The sequence below is a fragment of the Temnothorax longispinosus genome, chromosome 5 (assembly GCF_030848805.1).
Source record: "Temnothorax longispinosus isolate EJ_2023e chromosome 5, Tlon_JGU_v1, whole genome shotgun sequence".
Taxonomy (NCBI): domain Eukaryota; kingdom Metazoa; phylum Arthropoda; class Insecta; order Hymenoptera; family Formicidae; genus Temnothorax; species Temnothorax longispinosus.
Window position 1 is genome coordinate 12,383,741 of NC_092362.1, and position 23,052 is coordinate 12,406,792.

At 35.5% G+C, this 23,052-nt stretch overlaps 3 protein-coding genes and 3 long non-coding RNA genes across 6 annotated transcripts in view; 4 read left to right on the forward strand and 2 right to left on the reverse strand.

Annotated features, from left to right (window-relative positions):
- LOC139813476 (uncharacterized) overlaps window positions 1-23,052 on the forward strand; it is a 396,598-nt gene that overhangs the window by 104,604 nt on the left and 268,942 nt on the right. The gene's annotated exons all lie outside the window — the stretch shown is intronic.
- LOC139812705 (uncharacterized) lies at window positions 3,281-6,949 on the forward strand. Its single transcript, XM_071777755.1, has 3 exons — window positions 3,281-4,084; window positions 4,167-4,213; window positions 5,748-6,949. The coding sequence occupies exons 1-3, from the start codon at window positions 3,771-3,773 to the stop codon at window positions 6,695-6,697; spliced, it is 1,311 nt and encodes a 436-aa protein (XP_071633856.1). The 5' UTR covers window positions 3,281-3,770; the 3' UTR covers window positions 6,698-6,949.
- On the reverse strand, window positions 7,551-8,735 carry LOC139812712 (uncharacterized). Its single transcript, XR_011731924.1, has 3 exons — window positions 8,420-8,735; window positions 7,706-8,258; window positions 7,551-7,622 (listed from the first exon to the last, which is right to left on the reverse strand). It is a non-coding gene; the product is annotated as an uncharacterized lncRNA (long non-coding RNA).
- On the forward strand, window positions 8,887-9,903 carry LOC139812707 (uncharacterized). Its single transcript, XR_011731918.1, has 3 exons — window positions 8,887-9,247; window positions 9,336-9,423; window positions 9,539-9,903. It is a non-coding gene; the product is annotated as an uncharacterized lncRNA (long non-coding RNA).
- LOC139812711 (uncharacterized) lies at window positions 10,707-17,256 on the reverse strand. Its single transcript, XR_011731923.1, has 4 exons — window positions 16,570-17,256; window positions 13,352-13,536; window positions 12,918-13,166; window positions 10,707-12,844 (listed from the first exon to the last, which is right to left on the reverse strand). It is a non-coding gene; the product is annotated as an uncharacterized lncRNA (long non-coding RNA).
- On the forward strand, window positions 13,636-16,563 carry LOC139812702 (uncharacterized). Its single transcript, XM_071777751.1, is given in 3 exon segments — window positions 13,636-15,397; window positions 15,399-15,719; window positions 16,072-16,563. Coding segments are annotated over 2 exon segments (1,851 nt in total). The 5' UTR covers window positions 13,636-13,861; the 3' UTR covers window positions 15,714-15,719; window positions 16,072-16,563.

Here is a 23,052-nt window from a genome sequence, read left to right on the forward strand (position 1 = left end):
CGTTCTTCCTTTTCTTCTCTTCCTCGTCTTCTTCATTCTCTTCGTACCACCATTTTTTCCTGCATACTTCTTCCTATTTTTCCTCACTCTCTTCCTTCTTCCTTTTACCCGAAACTTACTCCATTTTATAAACTTTCCTTTTCAATATCTCCACTTCTTCTCTCAGCTCTTTTATTTCCGCCTTAAGGTTCTTCATCGTCCTCCTTGTTCGTCCCTCCATTAGCATCTCTATCGCCTCCATATCAATCTCTACCGTTCCTCTGACTTTCGTCTTTCCGTCCATCTTTCTTTTCCTTTCCTTCCGTGGTATCTGAAACAAATTATCGAATATCTTATATGTTTATCACCTATGTGCTCTCCTGTTTATCACCTATGTGCTCTCCTCCTCTAGTTCACCTTCACCCTTATTGCCACTCCTTACCTTTGCAACTTTTCGCAATCACTTTTCTCGATATCCTGCTTTCTTTCTTTTATCGTACCTTTTGTTACACAGCTCGCTCTTACTATCGCCACGTGCGTCTCTTGCCTGTTCCCCTTCTTACCTTCGATCTTTTCCATCGATCACTTGGTCTTGCCACCTGTCCGTCGCACACGTTGCGGCGACACCGGTCTGTTCTGCCGCCTTCGATCCCCTTGCTTTTGCCGTCTGTCCGTCGCACACGTTGCGGTGATACTGGTCTGTTCTGCAGCTTTCACATCCGTTGTCACTTCCTCCTTTTCCCAGGTTTCTCTCCTCTTCTCTCCTTCTCTGCATCTTCTCCCTCTCTATCCCTCTTCGCCTCTTTATTTTTTCCGCCATTCACTCCTCTTCTTTAAAGTTCCTTTGTTTTCATTCCATCTCAACTCTTTGTTGTCCACCCACATCTTCTGGTAACCAATTGTCGTTTTCTTTCTCGCCTCTCTTTCTTCTTTTGCTCTCCTTATTTCCTTCTGTATCTGTCTTTCCATTTTGGTAAGGTCGTCGTTCAGAAAGCTGTCATATTTTTTCCCTAACTCTTTCCTCGATCTCATTATCTCCCTTTTGGCCTTCCAGTTCCTGTACTTCAGCATTGTCATTTTATTATCTCCGTATCCTATTTCCTGCACTTCCTCGATGACTACTTCTGTTTTATTTATTTCTCCTATCATCTTCTCGGTATATTCTCAATATTCTCAAAATATTGAGTTTTTCTTTTGAAAGAGCAGCATGTACGTGTAAGAATAATTAATTATATAGATTTAATAAATAATCATTGATAATATCAAAAACAAGCTAATTTCAGTAATTATTAAACATCAAAATGACTTTCTTGATACTTATATCACTACTTGTTAAACTATAATCTTTGCAAATATAATATTATTACTTTACTTAAAGAATACAGATTAACAATTTTCCTTTTCCTATTTAGATATACTGTAAAACAGAATGTAAATAGGCTATCATGTAACAAATATGAATGTGATTTTAACATAAGAAAAATAATGACTTAATAAATTAATTGAAACCACAAGTATAAATAAAATAACATCACGAGAAAATATAAAAAATTTAAAATTATAAAGAAAACCGTACAAGCAAAACATTTTTATTATTATATACCTAGTTTCAGAAACTGTGAAGGAACCAATTTTGCAAGATTCTTTTTTAGGGAATCATTTTTTTCCTAATTTTACCTATAAAATATTTATATAAGTAATATATACAATTACATTTTAGTAATTTATTTTAATAAAATTTTTATTATAAAACCAGTTTATTACAAAGTAAAAAAAAATTAATATATTTTTAAAAATGATTATTGACGTATTTTTGGTATATTACAACTTGGTTGCCACAACCACGGCCACGACCACGACCATGACCTCCACGACCACGACCGCCACGACCACGACCACCATGATCACGTCCTCTTCCTCGTCCACGACCTCGACCACGACCATAGTTATATCGGCCTCGTCCTGGCCAGTTTTTTATTCGTTCCTCCCGAATCTGTCTCCTTATAGTCTGCAGTTCTCTCTGCAGCTCTAATATACGCGCATTTTGTGATTGTTGTTGTCGCGCCTGGTGTTGCACCTCCTTTTCTCGTTGTGCCTGTTGTTGCTCCTGTTGCTGCTGTTGCTGCTGCTGTTGTTTCTCTGCATTTTCTGTAACGGCAGAAAGCAAACGTTGTTTTCTTCGTTGTTTACACTTAGCGCGTGAGCGCTGTAACGCCGCTTTTCCCGGTCGTCTCCGGAAAAATCTTACGTCTATATTAAACAACATGAATTATAACATATTTTAAGTCTTAAAAAAACAAAAAATAACGTCTAAAAATGTGATTAATAAAATAATAAACGTAAACTGATTAAGTAGAGCGTAATTGTTAAAAAAAACATTTAAAATATTAAAAGTAAATTTGACTTTGAGATGAGTGCGCCAACCGGGGCATTACGCACAAAATTGACGACCACGTATTAGTATGGCAGTTTGTCTATTTTTATTTTTATTTTTAAAACGGAAAAAAAACTAAGAGATTAATGCAGAAAAAATATTTTTTCTAATTTTGTTTTTATTTAAGAAATTGGAAGTGATTTTTATGTGACCTGCAAATGACTATTCAAGGTCACATTAATCCCCCCTTCGAAACAACTTTTGTCTGAAAATAGTTATTTGTTGTCTCCTGTTGCGGAATGAGAACATTACCGCACCGTTTCGAGCGGAAAATCTCTCGTGTGTGAAATCGGCCATCCGTCGCACTGAGGGCGCGCGCGCAATAGGCCAATTTTCACGCACGTGTTACATAAACGTTTTTCCGTATCTTTTATATTTTTCGAGATATTTGCCTGGCTCTTTTAAAATGGGCCACCCTGTACAATTATTAATATAACATAACATATATACCTTCATCTATCGTATTATCCATCATCGTTTTATCTTCATCATTCCAATTAAATCACCAACGTCCTTGGAAACCTCGTCGGCCATGATAATCAATAATTAGTTTTATCAAGACGGACGAACACCTTTGTCTTGCTCTTGCTTGGCTTTTCTTCTCCTTTTATTTATATGGCACCCGCTTCTCTGAAGGGCACGATACGGCCAGCGATCTTCGTAATATGGCACAGGTTGATGAACGCAACACACAAAAAGCCGCTCTTGCTCTTTGAACCGAATCCGTCCGCCATTAACGCCGCCGAAAATTACGCCGCGAACCATCGAAAGAGACAGCCTCCCCACTCTCGTACTTAGCGAGTTTAAAGGCCATCGCACACAAAATGCATAGAACATAGACATAACATAGCATAAGCATAAGAAAAATACGCAATCTACACAAGTACGCATAGCTAGAGTCCTACGCATAGCATAACTTCACTCCAATCAGAGACTGAAGAAGAACCTCCTAACCTAAATATTATTGACATTTGTCAAAAGCGAGAGAAATACGAGAAGTGCGCACAATAGAACACATATTAGGAAGAATTAAAGAATAATATTAAGAATCTTAAATATTAAGAATCGAAAATACAAATAATAATTAAACGTAACGCACAATAGAAAAGAATAAAATATGAGATAAATATAGGAAGATAAATATAGGAACACTCCTTTATTACAGGATATTTCTGTATTTATATAGCATAATATTTAATATTTATTCTTATTCTTAATATATGTTTTATTGTGTGAAGGGCCTTTTGTATTAAATAACTAGAACTTCCAGTTGGAGACGCGGCGATATTCTAAGTTGTTACCAAAGAGAAAGTTAAATCGGCCTGAACAGCGCTTTCCTCAAATATCGTTTAATATAATGGACACGGATGACACGGACGATTATATCGCACTTATCGCAGTAATAGCGTGTTATAAAATTTTACGAAAACGTAAGCGGAATAATAATAAACGATTATGGGTACGACCGATATATGCGGCTCGACCACAATTTGGTGATTTCGAACATCTCTTTCAAGAGCTAAAAGAAAAAGAAGATTCAGTAATGTTCTTCAAATATACTCGAATGAATGTCTCTACTTTTTATAAATTAATAGATCTATTGCGACCTCACGTACAAAAGAACAATTGGAGAGCATTGTCAGCAGAACAACGGATTCTTATTATTCTCAGGTATTTGTAAATCTTTACTGTAGATATCGGTTTATCATTACAGTAAATGTTGGTTTTGCTACATAATTTTGTTTCAGTCCAGATATCTTGCGACAGGTGATCAAATATCTTCAATTGCCTTTGCGCATAGTGTGACCGGACGGAGGTTCGGTGTTACCATTACTCGCTCTTATGCTTGGTTCATACGGTCGCCACTCGGTTTTGATCTATGCCTACCGAGAAAGATTAATGGAATTTACTGACCCTTTCGATGACTTGCACTAATTCCCCTTTTCTGTTTGTTTCAGGTTCTCCTCGTAGACTCTGGATCTCCGCTGGACCGCTCCGTGGACCGTCTCAGGACTGCAGCTGCGCACCACTGACTACGCCTCAGGACCTTCGCTGGACCGTCGCGGGATCTCACGCCTCTGATTGGATCGTGGAACGCCGACAGGTAAATAATAGGAATCGGGTACGGGTCTCTTAGGATCGTCGCACACGAAATAAATTGGTAATCTTTGTAGCTGGTAAAATATGTAATATATTTCTTCGTTTCAGATTACAATTAATAATCGCGCACACGAGTTTTTCGAAGTTGCCGTATACGACTGCGTGTACTTTGGCAAACGTTAGTGTTCATTTCTATGTCGCGACTCCGACAAGTTCTTTTCTTTACGCGCCCGGCGCGGGATCTTCCCGTCTCAATCGTAACTCAACGTCTCCTTATTGCGAGGAGATGGAAATCGTTAGCCGACCGTTCGCTCCGATATCTCGGGAAAGACTCCTCGAATCTTGCACGTCGCTCGACTCCCTCACTCTCTACATTGGTTCCCCACTATCGTTCTGTGATCACGCTATCCACAGATGTGTCTGCATGATCGTTCGGAACTACGCAGCAACTGACGCAAACAATTTTTTTGTATCGCTTTCACTTTTCGGAACAAAAGCTGTTTTTCGACCTTCAACCACCATTACATTTCTGTGTTCCGGACTTCCCCTTATCGCATTCTATAAGAAAATTCATGGGGATACGCAATCAACGACATTAGTTTTTTTTAACTAAACTCAATGTTTTTATTGCTGAAAACCCGCCTTGCTTTTGCTATCAACCAACAAGTGATTTGCAGTTTCAGAGTTAATAAACGTAAATGAACAAATTGGCGAGGTATTGATTCAATAATCATCAATCTTTATAAGAAGAAAGAAATAAATTCACATGATCCCGACTTTAGTTACTTATTGTTAACTAACGCTTACATCTCCCTTAATTCTAACGGTCTTTATAATGAAAAATAATCGTACAATATTCCTTATACACAAAACAAATTGATTTCGATCATGTCTCATGACTCGCTATATTCTCTAATCGGACAACATAATACGAAGTAAACTAAACATGATCGGAAGAAACATCAAAATACCTAGTCGTAATTTTCTTATCTTATAAACGTAATATCCAACACCATAATCATATTAATATCTAGATTGCCGGATTCGGCATGATGGCTGGCTGAGACTTTTTTGCATCACTGTCGTGATCTCCAGTCCTGGCTTCCGTACCCTCGTCGTCCACCAGCTCCTCGATGATGCGGCCGTCGTCCAATCTAGTGATGATGACCTTAGGATCAATTTTCCCAACGTCTTTGCGGGCGCCCTTCGTCGGTATGGGAGCTATAGACAGCAGGCGGCTGCAATAGAATAGGAGAATCGACTGCTTACAACATTATTAAAGAAACATGCAGAATAACAGTAAAAGTTTTAAGCCTAATATATTTAAAGTCGCCTACAGAAGAAAAATGGAAAGAAATAGTTGCTGGATTCTTAAATCGTTGGAATTTCCCCAATTGTCTTGGAGCAATCGACGGGAAACATTTTACCATCAAAGCACCACCAAATTCCGGTAGCCTGTACTTTAATTATAAGAAGTTTTTCAGTATTGTATTATTAGCTGCATGCGATGATCAGTATAAATTTACAATAGTAGACTGTGGCGCGTATTGTAGTGCAAGTGATGGCGGTATATTCGCACAATCTGATTTTGGGAAAGGCTTAAATGATGATAATCTTAATATACCCGTCGAAAATTCTAAGTTACTCTTATCTGATATAGAAATGCCTCATTATTTTGTGGCTGATGAGGCATTTCCATTATCCAAAAGAATAATGCGGCCTTATCCTGGGCATTTTCTAAGTGAGGCAAAGTCTATATTTAATTATCGATTATCTAGAGCCAGACGTGTTATTGAAAATACGTTTGGTATTCTTGTCTCAAGATGGAGAGTTTTTCAACGCTGCATATGTATGAATCCTGAGCACGTAGATGTAATAATTATAGCGGCAGTAAATTTGCATAATTTTTTAATGACGCAAAATAATAGTGCACCTAATGTAGAAAAAATTTACTGTCCTCCGAATTATGTTGACAATGAAGATAATATAGGACATGTTATACAAGGTGAATGGAGAATAGGTTTAAATAATGCAACTAATTTGCGACCTACTAATGTACGTAGAGTAGTAACACATGCTTACCTTCAAAGGGATACTCTCTGTGAATACTTGTCATCAGCACAAGGTGCAGTGCCGTGGCAAATTGATTATATTCGTAAAAGACGCAACAAGGATATGTCGTAAAAATGTATAATCAACTTGTTTTATAAACGTAATTTTATTTTATAAATGTATAATAAAACCTTTTGTATTACAAATTATATAGTATTTTCATTATCTGCCCTTTTATTTTAGTTTTTTCAGGTTCTGCGATTTTTTTCAATTGGCATGCAACAGTTTTACCAAAAATGTCTTCTTCATCTAATTGTAAGACTTCAGAAGGTATTGTATTTTGGTTCTTTTTTTCGAAATGAGTTGTTACCGCTGAAGTTAATTTTACAAAAGAATCATCTATTTCATCATCTGCTGTGGATTTGCGTTTAACTTTCTTTGCTAATTTTGTCGGTATATTTGATAAGGAAGAGTGTACAGACAGTGCTGCAGAGTTCGCTATCTTTGAAGGAGAATCAACAAGCAATGATGAAGATAATGTGTTACGATTTTTACATTGGGTCGGTGAAACTATTTCTCTATTAGGTGATACTATTTTTAAATTTGTGACAGGTAAAACTTCTTTCTGTTTTAATGTTTGTGAAAATTCTACTGAAGAGACTGTTTCTTTGTCACTATATAATTCATCTGGGCTACGCAGTGCAGAAAACTCATTGTTGCTGTCTAATGATGTTTCTGAGGAAGAAAATGTTAATATTGATTCATGTACAGTATTTTCATAATACAATTCTAAATGTTTAACTGTACTTGTTTCCTCTGCAGATATAGGATTTATATGTTTTACGTTGGTTACATATGTTTTTCTGAGAAGCAGGAATATCAATGTTATGTGAATGGGGTAGAAAGTCAGAACAACGGGAATGTATTGAAGAACTGCGAGAAACTTTCATTGCTGGTGTGAATCCAGTTTTCAACATGTTTTCAGGTGATTTGTTGATTGTATCATACTTGTTGTGAGTGGATCCAATATTCCTTGATACACATCTATTTGAGGAACCTACAATTTAAATTATATTTAAAACAATAACACAATATTTTCCAAATTGATAAAATTAATAGCTGTTTATTAACTAAAATCACCTGATTTTTCTGTTAATATACTCTTCCTGATCGGACTTGATTGTTTGGTAGTTGAATGTGATATATTTGTTATAGATCTGAATAAAATAACAAATTATTTCAACATAATATATCTTATGGCCAGTCAGATGTCGGAAGAGAATCGGAAGAAAGTGATAAAGCGTATCGTAAGGCAATCGGAAGTCTGTAAACGGCGGAGATGGCATTTGGCCAATCGCTTACGATCGCCGATTACAGACTTCCGATTGCCTTACGATACGCTTATAACTTTCTTCTGACTCTCTTCCGACATCTGATTAACGATCAACGACTCATTATAGACTAGCCATTATAAACTTTTTTTACAAATGTAATATAGATATAAAAGAGTCTCTGGTAAAATATACTAACTTTCTACTCTTGACATGTTTAAATAAAAAACTCATCTGCTCATATAAGGCAAATTGTGATCTTGTTACATGTCCACTACCACTTCTAGTTTCCATTTCTTGTAATTTTTTCTCACGAGAATATTGTTCGCGTAGTCTTGCCCATCTTGTCTGACAATCCGCAGCTGAAATATATATAAATAAAATAAAAATCGATTTTACTCGCACATGCACACACATTACAACTATATTTATACATAAGAAATACATTATAATTATTAAAATATATTAAAACAGTCATATATATGAATGTAATATTAGTATAAAAGAAAAATGTATCCTATACCCGTCGCGTTTAAGATTTCTCCTATTTCTTCCCATGAATTATTTTTTTTTTTATATCTTTAAAATCTCTTGATTGTTTATCAAGTTCTATTGTAAAGTATATTATTATTGCAATTTTCATCTTCATCTTCACTTCTTTTCGCATAATAATTATCATGATCTTCCTCCATATTTTTATTTGCTATATGCTCGGTAATAAACAACAATATTCACACGAACAACACAACATTCGATACACATCAAAATAATAGGTTTGCTATCTTGGGGTATGTTCGAAAAGTGCACTATCAGCTCTAGTAGCATAGACATATTATATCTAGACCGAGCGTTAAGGAGTGGGGGTATACGCGCACGTAGAAAGAGAGACACTCTGTTGTGTGGCTGTTCGTTCTCTCTCGTTTCGCGCATGCGTACGCAAAATAAGTGTGATGGGAGGGAGGTATTAAGAAAGAGGAGCGAGGTGGAACGAGAAACTAAAACTTGGAACGTGAAACGGCTAAAAGTTGCTGTAGGACCACAGAGTAAATACGTTTATACGTTTTACATATAAAAAGATAATGCTTTTTACGGCGAGTTTGTTTATCGGTATTTATTCAAGTTTATAAAAGGACGCCAATAAAATAAAGTAGTGAAATAAAGTGCCTGGGGAACGTGAAAACTCTCTTTCTCTATGGTAGATGGTGACTATATATATCAAACGTTAATAAATACTATAAACAGATGACGTAAAAAGCAATATCGCAATTTATACGTAAAAAGCATATTACTCTGTGGTTCTGCAGCTACGGCATAAAGTAAATACCATCAATATTAGGAATAAACACAAGTTGTATGTATTGGTTGTTATATATATATGAGCTATTATAATCTTAAAATTGTTACTATTTTAAGTGATAATTATTTTTAATATTTTATAGCAAAAATGTGGCTAAAATTGCCGAAAATTATGAAGTGCCACATATGTTACAAAGAATGGAATCCTTCGTTTCCATTGCAATTTCACAGGTAATGTATAATAAATCTGAGTATGGTTAGATTTTATCACATATATATTTATTTATTATATATAAATATTCTTCAGCTTCAAATCAAAATAATGTAAAGTATTATATGTTTATAGTTTTCCAAAAGATATGCAGAAAGGCGTAGGATTCTCATTCAGGGAATTGCGATGTATAAAATAAAGTCTAATTGAATACCAAATAAATATAAATAAGGTATAATTATAAATAAATATATAAAATAATTAAGGTATAATTGAATACAAAATAAAATCACAGATGTATTGGAACTGTTGCTTAGTGTTTATTAGGATATACTTATCGTTTACATATAAAATGTTATAGTATTAATGTGTTACATTAACATAAAATAAATATTAACAATTAATGTTATAGAAACATATACATTAAGTGTTGTAGTATTAAAAATGTATAGTAGTTTTGTTTATATACTTTTAAAATAGCAGAGAAAACTTTAACATATGTATCTTATTCAGTATTATAATTCGAATTTTATTGATTTTGAAAAAGTGTTAATTTATTATTTTTCATTCTTATTCTTCGGGTGGAATTTGTAAGCGTTGTACTTTCATGTTTAAGACGCGCGTTGAAAAAAGTTTTCAAAATTAGTTTTATTATTTGACTTCGGTGATCAAACAATGGAGACTGTTCATAAATATGTTTATCTGTATTAAATACATATGAAGGAAGTGAGCGGAAAGATTGACATATTAAAACATTTAATATATTTTTAGTTGTAAATAATTTGTCTTGATTACTTCTGAAAGTTTTTTCTGCGTTTTTACATATTATAATAACATCACGTGATGCTACATACAAACCACCGCGATTTTTTCGCTGTAACAGTTTACCAGTAAATGTGTTTGATTCTTTCTGTGCCTCGCTTGCAATGAGCAATTGTTTACAAAATAAGCAATCAATTTTGTGTGTAATAGTTTTAGCAACAAATCCAGACATGTACGTAATAACTTCCTCAGCATATTCAGTTAAGAACCAATTATTGTTTTGATTGAAATAATCATGATCCATAAAAATAGCATTTGCAGCATCTTGCTCAGAATCATTATCTGCGTTTTGTTGTACACTATGTGCAGTTACTTGCTCGTTTCTTACAGATTCATTATTAGATACATTAAGTAGTACAGTGTCGTCTTGTGGAATGCAGTTTGCACTTAAAGGAACAGACACATTTGCTAAATGTAATATTTTTCTATAAGATGCTTTGAATTGTTTCGCACTCGGATTATTGTTCCAACCGTTCATTCTTCTAATCAAAGAAAAGAAAGTTTCAATGTGGGCTTGGGATAATTTGTATGTTAACAAAAACTCTATTGTATTTTCATTAAATAGCTGTTCTGCTAAAGCAATACTATTTTGTAAATCAATAACAAACCCAATAAAGCCTGTTTTTCGTACACTTTGAAGTACAGGAACGTCTTTAATTTTTAAAGATTTAATATATAAAACAAACCTCTCAATGTTATCTTTTAGAATATGTATTTTATCTTTCGTTATTGCTCGTTTGGTTTCTGTTTTATTATTTAAATTTTTAGAATTTAATATGTCAAATACGTCGTTAAATGTCTTGCAAAATGTCGCGGTTGCTGAAGCTCCGGCAAAATGAGGTAATTTTAAGTCATATCTCCAAACCCAAGTGCAGCAGTTACCGAATTACTGAAAACTTGTGCTGCTAAATGTACTTTCATTTTTTCGTTGTAAAAGTATACATGTCTATTTTTAACTTTAGTCGCAAGGTGTAATTTTTCCGCGTCTTGTAACGAAACTAATTGCCGTATTTTCCAACTAATTATATGATTTTTGTTATCACTTAAGTCTTCCTTACCAAGTGCATTTCTAACAAGTTTTATCATGTGACACGCGTCATAAAAAATATATATACGTTTAGACTCATCAGCGGGATGGACAAAATATGGTACAATCTGTTCAATTTCATTTTGTTTCAAACGTGCGCCCAATTCTTCACACATAGATATATTGGAAGATACTCCATCAAACGTAATACTGACAATATCTAGATCGTTTTCATGAAGTGCACATAAAATAGTCTTTAATAACTTTGCTTTTTCACGGCCATTTAATTTATCAGTAAAGTAATATGCAATTGGAAGTTTAAAATTCTGGTTTATTGCAACTAACATAAAGACAAAAATTTCACTAGCAAGCGGCACTTTATCTTTAGCAATGGCACCGATGTCAACAAAACCATGTGATTTTTGTCCATCCCAATCAACACTTTTTCTAATACTCATTTCATCGAAAGTTAAATTGAACACTATTTTCTAATTTTTTTCGCGAGCATTTCGAACTATATTGCGTACGGTTTTTAATGCTTGGTCAGATATACCGGAGTCGCTACTAATATTTCGCATCCATGTTCGAATAGTAGTTGGATGTGGAAGACATTTTAAAAGCGTTTTTCTTAGGAATGAGTATGCCGCAGGGGAGTGAAAATGGAGCGTACAAGCAAAACATCTCAAAGCGTGTGGAAAAACTTTTGGCTTTCGCTCATTTAAAAGTCTTGTTAGTAATTCTTCTACAGGACCAGGCACTACATCCTCATTACGATATTATCTTATTTACCACCCGTAACGTGATAAATTACATCATATACTTTACCGAAGTATTCGGGTTCTCTATACGTTTATATACAATTTCGAAATAAAATAAGAAGAAACTTGTTATTTTAACTTCTTACATTTACCTAATTACTTTTATATTTACATGATTACTTACTTTTCTTTACTTTCTTACTTTCTTAATTGTTATTTTAACTTTTAAGATTTACATAATTATTTTTACATTTACATAATTACATACTATTCTTTACCTACTTTCTTTATATTATATCTACATTTACTCTCATTATTGTCCTAAATACAATTCTAATCTCAGCACTGCCGTCCTAAATACAATTTTAATCTCAGCAGTGCTTATATTAACAAATACTTAAGTATAATACTTGCTGGTTGGCAATCTATTAAATGACTTCTGTACAAATATCAATATGGACTGCACATTTTTATGTTATATTTTTATATTCGTAACAATTACTGTTAACTGAAATATAATTTACAAGTATTTTAAGTTATTCGTTAATTACGAAATACATAAAAATCTGCAGTTTCAAAGCATTATTAATTACTAACCTTCAGGGCATTTGCAACATTTGCAACATTTGTGTCATAGATTACAGCGATATTAATTTTTTTTCTAATTTTGACTTTCGTGCAACAGACACTTTGTTTAAATATCTATTATATCTTAGATATTTTGTAAATGTTATCCAAGCATTACTAGTGAACTCTGTTTTTTTTAAACATTCTACATTTAGTTTACCAGTTTTGACGAAAACCTTTTCAACTTCGTCAATATTACATCGTTTTCTGAAATAAAAGTTTATTTATAATATTTACAAATTGGAACAAATTAGAATGTTTATTTTTGTGTTTGTCTTACCTTTTTCCACTGCTATTTCTTTTTGAAAGTATTGCTCCATTACTAGTATTATTGTCACCATTACTAGTATCATGTTCGATACCCATTATTGAGTCTTGATTGTCTTGTGTGTTTGTTATATTGCTTGTGTTTTCTCCGTTTGTAGTATTATTGTCACCATTAGTAGTATCATGTTCAATATCCATTATTGAATCTTGATTGTCTTGTGTGTTTGTTATATTACTTGAGTTTTCTTTGTTTTGACGAGATCTATATGAAACAAAAAACATTTCTTTATATCTGATGCTTTATGTATAAAATATATGTATATCTATATATACAATTTTTATGTAATAACCTTTTACTATAGTAACAATAAATAATATAACCTTAATAAAAGTATAATTTATTTAAAAAAAATCGTAATCTTATCTTATTAAAAAGTCTATTGTTACCTTTGCATATAAAAATAGATGGAATTGCAGTTTTGTATAATCTTTTACATGGTACAGGTGTGCCACAGTAATAATAATCTTTCTGTGCAAAATGGTCACTGCAAATTCTTGCATTTTTGTAAGCACTGATAGTGTACCCAATGCTAGCAAACCATTTTTTTCGCCTTTCTGCATCTTTCGGAAAACTAAACATAATACTATACATTATTTTAAGGGAGAAACCTCGTGTAAAAAAATTTTTTTTTGCATTTTTTTTATGGCTTGAAAAATTCATGTACCATCTGAAGAATATATTTCCAAAGTTTCAAAGCTTAAATTAAATCCTAAAGGTCCCTAAGAAGTCATTAAAGTGATGCGCTCTAATGGTATAAAAAGCAGGTACATGAGCGCACTCGCTCTCGGCGTTTACCTTTCGATTTCTCGTGCAACAAAATTTATTAGTTTGCTCTGTGAAGAAAATATTGCAACGTATTGGATGTATATTATGTGTATAACCATAATAAAAATATTATGGAAAATATTAGAGAAAACCCTCCAAACAAACAGCTGAGAGACCACTCACTAACAGTATATCGTTCTTTGCTGTGTCGTACAGTCTGTAATTATCGCTTCTGTTTTATATTATTTGCAAAAATGATGCGTAAAGTTACAAAGGATGAGCCAAATCGTCGTCCTAACCGGCCTCGTCGTCGGCGATTTGAAGGCAATCAATTTTCGAATGTACCGAACGTGGAAGTCGATGAGGAGATGAGCAAGGAAACTAGCGCGTCTGCAAAGAAGTTGAAGGCGTCAGCGGAAGATGTTATTGTAAACTTTAGTATGTGTTATCGAATTATTGAATTTATTAGCGTTTTCTCTGCTCTCGCTGATTTACTTGTGTGTAAAGTGTGCAAGCAAAAAGTTAAATTTGGACAATCTGGCGAAAGAAGTCTTGGTTTCAAAATTTCAGTGCAGTGTAGATGCAGAACTTCCCTCATCCAATCAGGGCCATTTATTTACAACGCTTATGAAATAAATAGACGTGTTGTTTTTGCCATGCGTTTACTCGGTGTCGCTCGAGAAGGAATAAATATTTTTTTTGGTATTATGGACTTAGGCAGTGGATTATCTATACAAGCTTACGACCTTATTATAAAGCATGTACATTCGTCTGTCAAAAAAATTTTTGCTTTGAGTTGCAAAAATGCAGTAAAAGAGGAGAAAAGTAATAATGAGAAGAATGAAAAGCCATTACTAAATTTCACGGTAAGCGGCGACGGATCGTGGAAAAAGCGCGGGTTCTCTTCTCTCTATGGCGTGACGACTCTTATCGCTTACTATTCGGGTAAAGTGATTGATTTAATCGTAAAAAGCAGCTACTGTCAAGCATGTATCTATTTTCGGCACCACGCTGACAATGATCAGAGTGCAGAGCATCTAGAAAATTGTACCATAACTCATAAAGGATCTGCAGGTAAAATGGAGGTCGACGCTGTCCTTGAAATGTTTCGTCGTTCTGAGGAATATTATGGTGTACGCTATACTAATTACGTCGGAGATGGTGACGCAAAAACTTTTAAGACTATGCTAGATGCTAAGCCGTATGAAGATGTTGAAGTGATAAAAAGTGAATGCGTAGGTCACGTGGAAAAGAGAATGGGGAGCCGCCTTAGAAGTAAAAAAAAAATCGCTAAGCTTGGTGGAAAAAGAAAGCTTACCGATGCTTTAATTAAAAAATTGACAAAATATTATGGTCTAGCCATTCGTAGGAATGCACACTCAAAAGAAAATATGAAAAAGGAAATAATGGCCACTTATTACCATCTATCTTCGACGGACAAACAGCCGCAGCATCATTTTTGCCCTACTGGCGCCAACTCGTGGTGTGCATACAACGCTGCAAAAGCTAAAAATGTTGTCTATCAACATCCAGAACCACTGCACAAAGATGTACAAAAGCACATTTTGCCGATTTACGAAGATTTGTCTCGGGATGACTTGTTGGAACGGTGTGTGGGTGACTTCACACAGAATGCAAACGAATCTTTCAATGCAACTGTGTGGCGTTTGAACTGTGTTGGCTCCGAAGCATTTGAACTGCGGTTCAAAAATCATCGAAATTGCTGCATACTTGGCCGGAGGTATGTTCAACGACGGCTATATGTTTGTATTGAGAGTTATGAACGATCTAGAACTGGAAATTGGCCCGGAGTGCAACAAATTTGCTGATACTTATGATAAGAATCGAGTAAAGAGGCAAAATCGACGATCACAAAACGCGACAAAAGAGGCCAGGACTGCTCAAAAAGAGGAAAATGCAGCACAATTAGATGTTTTTCTAGAAGAGGAAGGATTACTTTATGGCCCTGGCATCGCAGATTAAGCTTAGGTAAATATAAGTCACTCTGAACATAACTTTTTGGTAGCGAAAATTTCAAACGCGTTTTTCTCAAAACGCTTTTTTTTTCGCGCCGGACAATATAACTCAAAAAGTTAATGGCCGATTAACTTGAAATTTTGTATAGATATTTGTATATGTATCGTGTACTTCATGAACCTAAAAATATATTAAAATTGTGATAATAAATATTGTTTTTAACAATTTGTTTGAAACAAAAAATTATATATATTTTTTTAAATGTCCCCAAGTTTTCATTTTTTTGTTTTTTTTTGCTAAGTTTAGGTTCATGAAGTACAAAATAATTTATTTCAATGAAAAAAATTTAATTCGTTGATTTCAGATAATTACAAGGACCTGAGCGTTGTCCGGCGCAAACTCGAAGAGCCAACTTTAAGTAGCTGTAGCGTTGCCATTTTGTTTTTTTTTTACAACAAAAAAATTTTTTCTTGTACATTTAAACTTAAATATTTCAATGTATTTTATTTGAATTCAATAATTACTCCCATTTTTTTGTAATAAAATCTTTAAAAAAGTGCTGTTTACACGAGGTTCCCCCCTTTAAATTAAAGCTGAAGAATATTTTTATACCGAATAATATATTTATTCCGCCAGTGATTATTAACAGAAATAATTACTTTAAACCGACTTTACAATATTTAACATCGTTTGATCTTTCCGATATGAACATCTGATATGAAAAACTGCGAGCCAACTTGGTTTGTCGGACACAGTACTTTTTAGATCAATCGTCGAGATGTTAATTCCGAGACGTATAATATTTTTATATAAAGAAATACACATGTGATAAAATCTAACCACTTCCAGATTTACACATTACCTGTGAAATTGTCGTGGAAACGAAGGATCGAATTCTTTCCAACATATATAGCAATTCACCATTTTTTGCAATTTTAGCCACACTTTGGCAATTTCAGCCAAGCTCCTCCGAGCTGCGTTTGCGTTTGTGCCCGCGTGCCTGTGTGTGTGGGTGCGCGCGCGCATCTCCGACGCCGTGCGTGCGTCGCGCGTTCTCTGGGTCCTGCGGGTTCCGTGGGTCCTGTGCCGTAACTGCCGCACCGTGCCGCGCGTACGGGATGTAGGGATGGGCGAGCGGGCGGACGGACGCACCACGTCGCGTGTCACTCCCTCGGCCCGGTCGTCGTCGTCGTTTTCTCTCGCTCACGCTCTTGCTCTTGCTCTCGCTCGCGCGCGCGCGTCCTCGTCGTTGTCGGGTCTCCTCCCTCGTGCCACTGGTCCACGGGCTCGGGACACCTGTCGCGATTTCGCGCACCGTGATATCCGGCCTCCGTGTCGGTCCCGGTCGGCGAGTCGGTCGACGGACGAGCGATCGGTCGATCGTAACCTGCCAAAAGTACCAAACTCCGCACGTTCACGCACGTTGTACGCGTTCCAGCACTTTACTTTGCACAACGCGGTTTCCGCTTATACGCACTTATACGGCCATAACCAATTTCAGTACTTCTAGCCGTTCTGTTTTAGTCGTTTCAGTTTCTTGTTCCTTGTTCCACCTCGCTCCTCTTAATGCCTCCCTCCCATCACGCTTATTTTGCGTACGCATGCGCGAAACGAGAGAAAACGAACAGCCACACAACAGAGTGTCTCTCTTTCTACGTCGCCTATACCCCTACTCCTCAAATTTGAGCATATGCTCGGTCTAGATATAATATGTCTATGTCTAGTAGCGTGTTTCTCGAACGCATCCTTGGTGATCGAGGCTCATGACTGGCATTTGATTGGTTGAAATTTCGTTTTTATGGAATTTCTCGTTTACTACGCACATGTTCTGTCTATGCTTCTGTTATGCTCTGTAAATCAATATGACGACTTTATGTTCGATGCTCATTGGTCCAGCCGGTCTTATGCTACGCATGGCATTTTTCGTTATTTATGCATATGTTCTGCCTATGCTTCTGTCATGTTCTGTAAATCAATATGGCGACTTTATGCTGAATGCTCATTGGTCCAGCTGTCTTATGCTATGCTTATGCAGCCTATGCAATTTTGTGTGCGATGGCCTTAAGAAGGGAGTAAGGAGAAGGCAGTATACCCATGTGTATCCAGGTGATGTTTCCGCAGCTCTGCGTGGCAAGAAGCGACGCGGTAGCCAATCAACGTATTGCTTTTACGTAAAAACCAGAAGTTTATTGGCTAAGGGTGCTGTCACATGGCAGTCAGAAATTCGGAAAACGGAATCTCGGAAAAGTAACGGAGAGGGGGTCAGAAGTTATTAAATGCATTTTATAACTTCTTTCGTTAAAAGTATTTTAATTTTTTTCCATTTCATGATCTCTATCTCTACAAAATAATATAAATACACAATTTTTAATATATAAATAGTTAATGTACATACTGTCAGACATGCAAAAATTGCGGACTTGTCAGTCCGAAATTTTTGTGACTGGGCTTCTCATGGACTGATATTTCCGGAATAAGTAAAAATTGAAAAAATTATTTTTATTGTTTTAGAAGAAAAAAGATACTTACCGTAGTAGTAGAGTTTATTAAAAAATAAAGCTTCGACGTATTTTTTATTATACTCTAAAATTATATAGAAATTTCTTTAATTTAAAAATATGTTAAGGTTAGAATGCCATTTAGTTTTCCGTAAAAGTTGTTCCATGGGGAGCCCGGCCCTTGAAAAATCGCACCGATCGAGCTGACTCTGATTGGTTGACCCCCTCTCCGTCACTTTTCCGAAATTCCGTTTTCTGAATTTCTGACTGCCATGTGACAGCACCCTAATATGTCATTCTTACCGCGCGGCAATTGAGCAATTGAGTATGGGGACTTTACGCGACAACTGTTTCCGCGTCCTGTGGGCATATACCATAACTCGTCGGTAGATGAATGCGCCATCTATAGATAGAGCGGTGCTTTTAGCACTGTGAGCATGAATCGGATCGCAGCCTCATAGAACCGAGCAAAAACCGTAAAAATGACACACTGTATTGCACGCGCGTGATTAAAAAAAAAAAGATTTTTAACATATAACAATAATTAACATATATATATAAACATACTAAACAATTTGATACAGTTAATATTTATGACATACAATAAAACAATTATAGGTAGTTATGTTGTAATTATAATTATATTATGCAACTGTAACTATCATTCCAAAGATTATTATCAAAAATAAACAAAATTTCAGTAGCCAGCAAATAATTCAAAATAAGTCGTTTTATTTCGACCCAACTGGCCAATTGATACAGGAATTGCACGACGTTTCGACCGAATTCCGGTCCTTATCGAGTGCCTTTGTTCGAGTTACACCGATCCGCATAACAAAATTAATTGCATCGTTGATGTGGTGTCCTGACTACATCAAGATAAACGCAAAGCTAAACACAAGAGAAAGAATTTATACATTTAACAATAGAAAAACTCTACAAAATTATTACAATATCACGATAGTCAAAACCAATAAAGTCAATTAACATTGTAAAATTAGTTAAAGCTTACAATTCTTATGCGTTCCAAGACAAACGGTGATACATGAAATTAAAACGTCACCAGCCATATTGAGGCATAACGTCCAAACAGTAAAACAGTCAAAGTCGAACTAAGGTTGTCAACGTAATCCGCGAATGACAAACAGCGCTCTGGTGGAAAAGCGAGCAGAACCGAAATATGAAGAGCAAACTAAGTAATACCAATAACACGGTTATAAATAGATGGCAGGCTCTCAGTATCGTTTTCTAAATTGATTGTGCAATCATGTTTTTTGATGAAAAACATTTCGGATATTTCTCTTTTTTTTAAATGCTTTTCTCTATATAAAATTTCAGGATGCTGCCACTTGAATTTTGTTATGCGGATCGGTGTAACTCGAACAAAGGCACTCAATAAAGACCGGAATTCAGTCGAAACGTCGTGCAATTCCTGTATTAATTGGCCAGTTGGGTCAAAATAAAACGACTTATTATCAAAAATGTTTTCACGCTATCTTGGAGCAACAAAAAACATTTGTTTATACACATATACATACATATATGTATACGTTATTAATTTTTTATTAACAATTTATGCTCTAGTCGTCGTCCTCGATCTTTGTTATCACAAGACCGTAATTTCCTAAAAATTTGGAGAGAATTGCTCTTTGCTGTCGACCGCTAGATAATAAGTTGTTAATAAAAAATTAATAACAATTAAGGGAAACCGCGTCTCGTCGCAAATACTTGCTAAATTGTTTTGTTATAGCAAAAACGTGATCCCCTAAAAATTTGGAGAGAATCGTTCTTTGCTATGTTCTACAATTATTATATCGAATAATCTATAACAATTAAAACATGTTTTTATATCAAACCGATGAAAAAACAGTTTGAATATTATCAAAAATCTTTATATATAGATATATTTAATCTTCATTAATTAATAATATCTAAGAAAAGCCCAGCGGCCGATAATAATTAACCTACGATACGTTCGGACCCCCTGAGGAACCCGCATGTTATTCGGCCCTGTCCGCGAGACGTTCCGCTGCTAGCTCCCGCTGCTAGCTTCAGCAACATGGTTTTCGAGATATTCGACTGGATGGATTAAAATGGTCCACCCTGTATATTAAACATTGAAATAATTAATTTCCAGCTTTGTTCTCATTACGATATCTCATCGTATAAAGAAATGGATATCAAAACAAACCGAATACAAGCACCAAATTTTTCTCAAGATGAAAAACTGGTACTTGTATCATTAATAAAAAAAATACAAATTGATAATAGAAAATAAGTGGACTGATGCTGTGAGTGTTAGAAACAAAGAAGAGGCTTGGCTAAAGATATTAAACGAGTATAATCAGCAAAGCAACTGTCGCTCTCGCGAATTAGGAAACATAAAAAACTTCTGGATCAATGCTAAGAAGGACGCCAAGAAGTTGTATGCAAAAAATAAAAAAAAACATATTTCACAGGTAATTTAATTAACATTTAATTATTTAGGCGCTTATTTACGAGCAAGAATTTATTTTTATCACATATATTTGTTAGGTGGTGGATCCTCAAATATTGTGACTGGTGTTGTGGCCGATGCCATTTATGAAATAATTGGGCCATCCATCAATGGATTGATCAATCCGTTCGATTCTGACAAACCAACATCCAAATCGAATGATGTAGAAACACCATCAACTGTAATCTACTAGATGATGATATGGAGAATGATGATTCAAATCATACAAATGTTTTTCAGGTTTGTAAATATTATACAATATTTTTGTTTATTGTTGTTTTACATATAAAAACTTATACTATTTTAATGAGATACAACAATTTTCAGCATTTAGTAAAAAGCAGAGAATTGGACAGTTAGGCGGAATATAATTTTCAAAAATTCGAAAGTCATCAGTCCTCCGCTTTCCAATGCAAAAAAGGTATCCAGTGTAAATATAAGCGTCCAAAAGCGGTGGAGTCAATAAACAGTTCCAACGAAGAAACATTGAATCTTATGGAGACAAAAACATCACTAGCAAAGTTAATGCTAAAGAACATTGAAGCTAAACAGCGAATTGAAACAAAAATACTAAAAAGAAAACTCGAAAAAGAGCAACTTGCAGTTAAATTACTTAAAATAAAATGTAGAAAGGCGAATAGAGGAGAGCCTGTTTCTTCCTATTCAGATAGTATGTTGTCATCTGAATCTTCAGAAGAAATTCTTCTTTAACCTACATGTACATATGAACGGGTAAAGAAGACGTACTGATGGTGATAAGAGAAATTAATTTGTTTAGTTTTTTGTTAATTTAGTACGTATTCCATGGCAATAATTGTGGGCTGTGTCAATTGAAAACAATGTAGCTATGCGATCAATAATGCATTAAGTTATTTTTTTTATTGTCATTAATTACGCATATACAAATATTTCATGACAATAATTGTGACCAGTGTTAATAGGAATATACGTTCGGGAGACGCAGGGGGCAAGGTGAAGAAGCGGCAAGTCGAGTTTTAAATTAACAATGCAGCAACATGTATTTCTTATTTTACGATACAGTCATGAATAGATTGTCTTTAGAATTATATTATGGGAGGCTAATCCGCGTTAGAAGCCACAGCGGTCCTGGTGGAGGCGCGGGAGCTTTGGCCTCAGGTCGTCGTTGCGGGGAGGGCCTCCGGGCTCGCCTCCTGGGTCGTGATCGTCGGCGTCCCTTGCGGGAGCCGTGGGCAGAGTGGCCCTGTGCTACCACCACCACTGACCTGACACGGCGGGAGGGGCGGACTCTGCCGGGCTCGCACACAGGCGATGATGATTCCCCGCACGTCGTTCCGAAGAACGATAAGCGGCTTTCGCTTGCTCCAGGTTGAAGCGGAATGAATTTCGTTAGTCTCGATCACACCCGATATATTTAACGCTCGGGGGAGACGTCATGCGAGAGAAGCGAATTCGAATCCTTGCGACCAGGCTGGCCCTTATAAACACTTCTGGTCGTACTTTAATTGCGAGTAACGACAGCTGCCCCGCGGCGACAGGTGTTACTTGTACTTGCGTCGCGGGGCGGGGATGCCCGCGGAGCGCAGAACGGGTTGCCGCTCTCGCAGGCGCGCCGTTCGTAGCACAGATCCGAACAATATAAAAACAACGTTTGTGCGATCAATGACGTATATTAAGTGATTTTTTTTAGTTCTTGTCATTGCGTATATATATATATTTTTTTAATAAATAAAAAATATGAACTGTGTTAATAGACACAGGTTTTTCATATAACTTTCCGTCTCCGTTTGTTCATTATAATAAGCTGCAAAATTATTAATGTGTTATTTACAATATCTTTGATTAAACAAAAATAAAAATAAAAATATATACTTATTTTATATCAATTGTATAGTATGATTACTTCTGGAAATAATTGTCTATCATATGTTGTCTCACATCATTCCTTTCGCCAGGCAAATCTATATCGCGAATCTGTGGTATCTCATCGTACACGATTCCATTGATTAGTGGATCTGGCGGCCTAGCTTGCCTTGCGATGTTATGTAGTACCGCGGTCGCTACAATTACTGGTAATGTTCGTTCAACAGTTGAGAAACGAGAACCGATGTTGATTACGGCAAATTTTCGACTCCATATGCCGAATGTGCGTTCTACTATACACCGTGTGCGAATTTGAGCTTCATTATATAATTGTTCAGCAGGTGTCACTGAATTATTCAGAGGTGTCATAAGATAGGGCAAATTTGAGTAACCGGAATCTCCAAGTAAAATTCCATTACCAAATCTCCCAGCTTCAAATAAAGCTTTTATTCGCGAATTATTGAATATGGTGGAGTCATGAGTTACTCCAGGCCAGCGCGCTACAATG

Bases quoted from the DNA above. Each gene is read 5' to 3' on its own strand.
- LOC139812705 (XM_071777755.1), top strand. From the start codon at position 3,771: ATGGACACGGATGACACGGACGATTATATCGCACTTATCGCAGTAATA. The intron at 4,085-4,166 runs GTATTTGTAAAT...GTTTCAGTCCAG, and splicing joins CGGATTCTTATTATTCTCAG to ATATCTTGCGACAGGTGATC. The intron at 4,214-5,747 runs GTGTGACCGGAC...TATAGACAGCAG, and splicing joins TTCAATTGCCTTTGCGCATA to GCGGCTGCAATAGAATAGGA.